General features: G+C 33.6%; 2 protein-coding genes across 8 annotated transcripts in view; one reads left to right on the forward strand and one right to left on the reverse strand.

Moving 5' to 3' along the window:
• Positions 1 to 2,549, forward strand: part of LOC111487211 (serine/threonine-protein kinase STY46-like) — a 15,361-nt gene extending 12,812 nt beyond the window's left edge. For 4 of the 7 annotated variants that reach the window (XM_023134524.1, XM_023134527.1, XM_023134529.1 and 1 more), the window contains 4 exons: positions 173 to 253; positions 460 to 510; positions 918 to 1,058; positions 1,147 to 1,444. In XM_023134524.1, the coding sequence (XP_022990292.1) occupies positions 173 to 253; positions 460 to 510; positions 918 to 1,058; positions 1,147 to 1,194 (321 nt within the window). In that variant the 3' untranslated portion in view covers positions 1,195 to 1,444. Of the gene's footprint in view, positions 1 to 172; positions 254 to 459; positions 511 to 917; positions 1,059 to 1,146; positions 1,445 to 1,679 lie in introns of those variants that run through there. The other 3 variants (XR_002719006.1, XM_023134525.1, XM_023134526.1) reach the window with 3 other exon arrangements.
• A 3,783-nt stretch (positions 2,550 to 6,332) lies between these two features.
• On the reverse strand, positions 6,333 to 7,767 carry LOC111487278 (extensin-1-like). The gene is made up of 2 exons (XM_023134643.1): positions 6,774 to 7,767; positions 6,333 to 6,592 (listed from the first exon to the last, which is right to left on the reverse strand). The coding sequence occupies exon 1, from the start codon at positions 7,750 to 7,752 to the stop codon at positions 6,799 to 6,801; it is 954 nt and encodes a 317-aa protein (XP_022990411.1). The 5' UTR covers positions 7,753 to 7,767; the 3' UTR covers positions 6,333 to 6,592; positions 6,774 to 6,798.
• Between the last annotated feature and the right edge of the window lie 524 nt (positions 7,768 to 8,291).

The following is an 8,291-nucleotide window of genomic DNA, read 5'->3' on the forward strand; positions in this document are numbered from 1 at the left end:
TTTTTTTTTTTTTTTTTTTTTTAAGACATGAGACCAGAAGTAAAACTTTCACTACTAAGATTTACAAATTACCAAGCCAACTTAATTTCTGCATTTAGAAATTGTATTTTATAGTATTGACAGCATTTCATTTGACTTCAATCTTTTGGCGATGAATAATTTTTACCTCAAGGTAATAAATCATCTGCCGTATGATCAGAAAGCAGATATTTTCAGTTTTGCGATTGTGCTGTGGGAACTAATTACAGCAAAGGTACGTCTCAAGTCTGACTACAATGCTAAATTTTCTTTGTTTTTTTCACTTTCCTGTTATATAATAGGGCAGTTATTACCGAGCAATATTATGTATAAGATGGTTAGATATCTTTATTATTATTTTGTTGATCGTTTAATATTTATATACAATAATTACTTCATGTTTGGGATTATCCTTTTGACCCAATCTTTTGGCATCTCAAGGTTCCTTATGATTCCATGACACCGCTACAAGCTGCCCTAGGAGTAAGACAGGTTTGTATATGTCCTAATTTTTGGCGCTTTACTAAAAATATATGAGAAGATCAATTTTTTCCTTCCCATATGTAGCACCTATTGATCAATGATAAATGAGGAAACTTGACGTAGCTGTTGTATAAATTTCCGTTTGATAGGAAAACTCATGCTTATGATACACGAATGGGAAAACTAAACAGAAGATTCAATTTAAAGTTTGTGAAAGGAAAGATGAGGGCAATGAAAAAGGTTGCTGATAAATATAAACAAAAATCCAGATAATTAGGATGAGTTGAGGATAGATTTAGAAGAATTCTCCAGTTGCGGTTTTTGGTATGGAGGAGTCCAAAGCATTGCATTATTTCCCATTTAGCAGCCTGACAGAACACAGTATTCAAGGGTTAGATTTTACAATCTGTTTTCAGGGACTACGTCCGGATCTTCCCGAAAATGTGCACCCTAAAGTATTGGATTTGATGCAAAGATGCTGGGATGCAGATCCGGTCAATCGGCCTCCATTTACTGAGATAAAAGTTGAACTTCAAAATCTCCTGGAAGAAGTTCAGGTAAGCTTATTTATACCGTCCTCTTTGTCTTTTCAGCCTCATGAATAATATGCAACCCTTCTAACTTTCTGCTCCCATGTGGGCTTAGATGTGTACAAAATATGAAGAAAATCATGCAGCGGTTAATGGGAGCTGATGTACTTGTAGAAGGTGCAGTAAATCAATTCGGCTTTATCCTGTATGTACCTTGCGTGAGGATATTTATTTTGTTTTCCCCTTTTCAGTTCTTCATATAGTCATACAAATATTGTACATGTGAAAAAAAAAGAAGCATAGAGGCTACTCAGTTCAAAAAAAAAAGAAAAGAAGTAGCATGTTCTCATTACAAAATTACTTGACCCATCGGGATATTTCAGCAAATATAGTAAAATGAGCTGTTGTTAGCCTTCCAAGTTGTTCAACACACATTTCTCTTTCTTAACCTTGTATAGTTGTATATATTTGCTTTGTTCCTTAAACACATCATCATGCTTCTTCTTCTCACTTATTTAGAGGCCATACATTATAGAAGATTTGGCAATATCTTATATAATTATTAGTAGGCGATCAGATTCTTTCTGATTTCTTTCTCAAAATGTATTTTTTTCCTTGCAAGTAACTTTAATTGTGTTTATGCTTTAGGAAATCATGCGTGAATTTTGGTAAAGTGTTGTTTAGTGGTAAAGGAGACGTCTTTATTGAATGTAAAAGCAGGGAAAAGTGATATCGATAGTTTTCCAAATTGGCTGGCACCACCCTTCCTATGAAGCAAAAGGGGTCTAGGGAAAAGCAGTGTGGAGCTAGCTAACAAAGGAATCAATGGTTTCTTTTAGAAAAACTATCTGAAGTTGCAGGTACTCAATTTACTCAAAAAGGGCAGAAAATAATACAAATTGAAGTGTAAGATATCATCCTTTTATTGATTGTTTCTATTGCTAAGAATGGGCAATCATTGCTTCACTTCATCAAGAGTAAGCTTCTATCAGTGGTAAATTACTGATTTCTGTACTTGCTGATTATTAATGAAAGATAATCTTGATCTCTATTGATTTATCTCTTTGTAATTAAAATTAACAGTCGAAGGTAAGGGAAATTTGGGAGATGAAGAGAGTAAGATGAGCTCTAAGTTTTACAGGGTTTAATGTTGTTATTGAAAGATATAGAGACGGCTTGTGCTCGTCCTTAAATGGAATGACTCTCTTAGTGACGCTGGCCTGCATTCCCATGTCTGCTCTTCTCCACCTGTAAACTCAAGACGTTGGTTTTGCCAAGATACGATTTTTTTCTTTTGAAGTTTCGAGGACTTGATTTTCACCATTGAAAGTTTCGGAGTGGAATTATAATGACCATTTGGATAATTTTCGCTCCAAATGGTTATGAATTATTGGTAGAAGAAGAGTTGTAATCAAGTTCAGCTATTTGAGTCGATCAAACTTGATTATTGTAGCAGCCATGCTAAAATGGAAATGGTGACCAAGATATATGAAGCCAACTTTGCTGCGTGAATGTTTATTTGAGGTATAGTTTCTGGGCACAATAATGATAGTATTTGTTGTTTTAAGTAAGAAAAGTAGGTTGAAGCAACAATGGGGACTGACTTTCCTCCATTTTACCTTTTCTAAAATCCATGGATGTTGAAAGGTCCGATCATTTCAATTTTGGTATGCATTAATCCTAACTTCTAACTTCATTTGGAAGGATTTGTTATTTGTGGATTCAAATGAAACTATTTCATTAGAGTTCATCACAGCTTAAGAGCTCCAAAACAATACCTCTTTTTTTTTCTTTTTCTTTTTTCGCTTTCCATAGACTCAAAAGACCTCATTTTTCAAAAAAGTGATCGGTGTAGGGAGTAATTAATGAACTGTTCCATGGAATATAATCTACTATTACGTTGATCGATTAGTTTTTGAAAGTTTCACTTTTAACTTTTGAAATTGTTCTATAATGGATGAAAATTGACATGATTGTACTGAAACTACGAGTTACATGATATTATTTATAGCATTATTATTTATATAATTAGTAGCTCATCGTTTTTATTTTGTGGATTGTATTATAAACGATGTTAACGATATCTTTTGAATTATCAAAGATTGTTTTATTTTTCAAATATTTGTATCTAATTTAATGGTGTGTATATTTCTCATGTGTGAATATGTATTTTAGGGTTTAAACAGTATTGCTTTCATAATTTTGCAGAAGAATTTCCAATGCATCCAAGTTGAATTAATGGAACTTTGGTGTAACCAATTAAGTTGAGATTCATAAATGAATTTGCAGGAAGATCACTCATTTATTTCCAGTAAAAATAACAGCGTTCATCAAACAAAAAGAGTATCCACTCATTGCCATTTTCGTTGATATATTCAAACTTGGATTCTTCTTCTTGTTTCACGCTAAGATCTCTCATTACTTTTCAACAAACTGTTACTGTTCTTATGAACCTAACCCCACTGTTCTCAACTATACCTCACCAATAAATATGATCCCGACAACTTCACATCAATCACGTAACTACTCATATCCACCGCTAGCCGATATTGTCCTATTAGACTTTTCCTTTCGGGCTTTCCCTCAAGGCTTTAAAACACGTCTGCTAAGGAAAGGTTTCCACAGTATTTTGTTCTCCTCCCCAACCGTCGTGGGACATCACAAATCAACTATTCATAATTTCCTACTCCAAAATACATACAAATTAACATGACACTCTCAAAAATTAATCTTCGTTATTGTTTAGCTTAAACTTTTGGGTTGATTGATGGTTTAACATGATATAGAGTAGGTATGTGAATGAACTGAGATCATATCCGAACGAGAGTAATCTCTATAGATTAGAATGGTTAAAAATGTTAAAAACAATTGATAGTTACTACTTATACATCCATGTGCATCTTCCTTTTGATTACTCTCTAATCATATTATAACTTTAATGTTAAGTAAGCTTAGTTTGGAGAAATTATATATGTCGGTAGTTTCTTGTAAATTATTTTACGAACACGTGGATAAGAACAAAACATACTAAAAGAATTTGTGTTGGTTTGTGGGTAATCTTCCATGCGATCATATTTTAATTTTTACTCTTTTGAAAAAAGAACCTTCAAATTATGGGCATGCAACTTTATACAAAATGAGTATACCTCAATAATAATTGATATCTGTCGAAGGTTTAAATTCACATACAAACAACATGATATAGAGCATGAGATCCAATATTCAAACCTCTCATTTCTTCTCGAGGTAATATTAATCTCCAATTGTTGGAGTTTCAAAAAAAAAAATCAAACTAACAAACTATTAAATTTACCCTAACCCATTCAGGTTGATAAAATTGAATCGAACGAAAAACGATTACAAAGAACGCTCTAAGTACTAAATGAAATTCATTAAGAAAATGCATCGAAAACAATATACAATGGAGACCTAACCCTTGACGTAAACAATAAGGTGTAAAAGTTTAAATGTCTCCATCAAATTTATGAACATATTTTACTTTTAAGAAATTTTGAATAATAAAAAGCAATACGACAATATAACTTTCTCGAAAACGTGTGGGGTTGGGAGTGTAGATTTTTAGGATATTCATAATAAATTGTTGACTTAAAGTTTCGAATTGTTCGTTAAAATAAATGATACAAATTGATTTGACAACTAATGTGTAAAAATTGAAAAACATATCCGATATAACTCAAATATTTAAAAAATTAAAATTATTATTTACTCTTTTATTATAACTTTAAAATATATCATAAGATATATATATATATATATACTAATAATGTCATAAATACATTAATTGTTCATGATTTTAATAAAAAAAAAATGGTGGATGGGTATCTTTTGAAATTATGTTAAAATTTAAGGATTAAAATGAAAATATTAATATCTTTAAAGAAGTTTGACCTTTGTTTTAAAATTATTGAAAAGGAATGGAGACATCTTTTTATTCATGCTCTTTGTACATTATAATAAAATAATATTCCATATACCATGAATTCAAACATTATCAAACCAAGTTGGCAATAATAATAATAATAATAATAAAACAAAATTCAAATTCATTCCAGCTCATGTTTTTACTCGGGTTCTCTTTATTTTTGTGATACCCGAATAAAAAACCGATACATAAATAAATTGAGATCACATTTGATCCGGAGAATATGACGACTAAAAAAAGCTTAAATGACATGAAAGTTACTATATATACCAACAATGTTCACCTTCCTTTTCAACGACTCAGTTATAAAAACTTCAGGGCTAAACATGCTTTACTTGGAGCACGTGAGTAAGGACAGGTCATATTAGAAGAATTCGTATTGGCTCGTAGGGATAGTTTTTAGTCTTAAGAAGCTACGAGTAGATGAAAAAGTCTAGTTTGTTATTTTAATTTTTTTTTATATTTATATAAAATAATTATTTATAGATTGATTAGATTATAAATTTGATGGATGAATTGAAATTAAAATGTTTAATTATTTTAAAAAGGATTTATTATAAACAAATTAAATTAGAGAATCATATAATAAAATCTCATGTTTGGTGGAAATAAATAAAACCAAACAAGATCCTATGCATGACAGCTGTATGTAATTAATTAATTAATTAATTAATTAATGTTTTTGAGATCTAAACAAAAGCATAATTGTCGTATGATATTGACTTTATTTTATTTTATTAAATCTTTGATTTTAAATTATTTTTTAGAAAGAAGCTTTGAAATAATGTTACAAATTTCCACCTAATTTTTAATTAAGGTTGACTTTCAAATGACAAAATTTATGTAAAATTTAATCATGGAAGAAAGAGAATAATAATTCAATGTTACCATATAATTTTAATAATTTCATTTACCAATCTTTTTTAATAAATTATTTTTTAAAATTATTTATTTTGGTGGCCTCCTTCGATTAGATCGACCATATAAAAAATTATATAAAACTAACTCTCATTTATGTCATAAGAAGAAACATTTTAAAGTTAATATTAAAGTTTATTCTAGGTAGGTAACATTTTAATCTCTATTATATTCTCGATATTCAAATGGTTGAATTCATGATGTAGTCAGGGTAGAATTAGTTCAAACTAAGTTTTTGGCAGCGTTTTGAGATTTTGAATTCAGTAGGTAGAAGAAATCTTATCGAGATAAAAACGAGAGCTTTCTGTGGTGATAGCGGCTCCCACTAAATGGGTTATCCAAAACTTGGAGCTAACGTTTGAGTCGAAAATCTATGTCTGATTCAACGAGACGAAAAAGGTAAGTTGAAGTGGAGGATCTTAAAGTATTGCTCAGTTGAATTAGGGAGGAAGAAAGTTGACAATGCATTCCTGAAGACGCAAATATAGATAAAATAAAGCACAACCCTTTGAGCAAAAAAAGGTTGAGCTGAGTTGAGTTGAGCTGAGCTCCATTACAAGACAACATAGGATTGGAAGCAAATACGTAGGATTTGAAAACGGATACATTAATATATGAAAAAGAACTTCACACTGTGCTTCAGATCTTTCAAAGCGTCTTATTTTAAGTTCGACATATACTGTATGCTCACCTCATCTTCCTGCATCACAACAACGTTAAACCCATGTTATTACTTGGACCAACTTTTAAAAGGAAATTTTTTGTTTTTTTTTTTTTTTCTCTTTTCTTTTTCTTTTTCTTTATAAAATCAATATATATTATAGTATTATGTTAGTTATGTGGAGAAAAGACAACGTGATTTAGTGACAAAATTAAATTACCTTGATGTGGAAGGGAATTTAGTTCCTAGTAGTGGGGAGGAGGTGGGGATGAGTAGTAATAGACTGGTGGTGGTGGAGAGTGTACTGGAGGCGGGTAGTAGACCTTCTTGGGTGGTGGCGGTGAGTAGACGGGAGGTGGGTAGTATACCTTCTTGGGTGGTGGTGGAGAGTAGACTGGAGGTGGGTAGTATACCTTCTTGGGTGGTGGTGGAGAGTAGACTGGAGGCGAGTAGTATACCTTCTTGGGTGGTGGTGGAGAGTAGACTGGAGGCGGGTAGTATACCTTCTTGGGCGGTGGGGGGGAGTAGACGGGTGGTGGGTAGTAGACCTTCTTGGGCGGTGGTGGAGAATGGTAGACAGGAGGTGGGTAGTACACCTTCTTGGGCGGTGGGGGAGAGTGGTAGACAGGAGGTGGGTAGTAGACCTTCTTGGGCGGTGGGGGAGAGTGGTAGACTGGAGGCGGGTAGTACACCTTCTTGGGCGGTGGGGGAGAATGGTAGACGGGAGGCGGGTAGTACACCTTCTTGGGCGGTGGAGGAGAATGGTAGACGGGAGGCGGGTAGTACACCTTCTTGGGCGGTGGGGGAGAATGGTAGACTGGAGGCGGGTAGTACACCTTCTTGGGTGGTGGGGGAGAGTGGTAGACAGGAGGCGGGTAGTACACCTTCTTGGGCGGTGGGGGAGAATGGTAGACGGGAGGCGGGTAGTACACCTTCTTAGGTGGTGGAGGAGAGTGGTAGACTGGAGGCGGGTAGTACACCTTCTTGGGCGGTGGTGGTGAGTAAACGGGAGGAGGGTAATACACCTTCTTAGGTGGTGGCGGAGAATGGTAGACTGGAGGCGGATAGTCTACCTTCTTAGGAGGAGGGGGAGAGGCATACACATAATTAGCATGGGTGGTTGATGGGAAGCTTAGGGAAAGAAGAGCCACAAAGGCAGTAAAAAGAAGAGGAGCCATTGAGGATCCCATTTTCCCCATCCTTGATGGATCACAACACCCTTCTCCTCCCCTTTATATAGCTTTGTCCCTTAACCCCCACCACTTCACTCACTCCTTATTACTCATCTCCCACTTTAATTTAATTTAATTTAATTTAATTTAATAATTACATAATTTAATAACACAAATCAAAATCATACCCATACACAAGTAGATAACAAAAATAGTTAAAATAATAATATGTGTTGTCATCATGTTTCCACTAATTATGAACCTTCCACCAACCTGTAATCTTTAATACAAGATTTCACAATATTAAAAATTAAACATATAACCTATAAAAGGTGTTCGTAAAATATTGTAATAGACTAATTTGTTATGTATCATCGTCAACCAATGATTTTATTACACGTTAGTTAGAAATAGGTTTCTCCACGTTTACAACAAATGTGATTCTCCTCTTTAACCGATGTGAGATCTCACAATCCACTTCCCGCTCAGTATCTGGCTCTTATGCCATTTGTAACAACCCATACTTATCACTAACATATATTGTCTGCTCTGACTCGTTACATAGC

The sequence above is a fragment of the Cucurbita maxima genome, unplaced genomic scaffold (genome assembly GCF_002738345.1).
Source record: "Cucurbita maxima cultivar Rimu unplaced genomic scaffold, Cmax_1.0 Cma_Scf00012, whole genome shotgun sequence".
Classification (NCBI taxonomy): Eukaryota; Viridiplantae; Streptophyta; class Magnoliopsida; order Cucurbitales; family Cucurbitaceae; genus Cucurbita; species Cucurbita maxima.

What these genes read in the sequence shown, in the direction of transcription:
- LOC111487278 (XM_023134643.1), bottom strand. Translation starts at nt 7,752, where the DNA reads ATGGGGAAAATGGGATCCTCAATGGCTCCTCTTCTTTTTACTGCCTTT.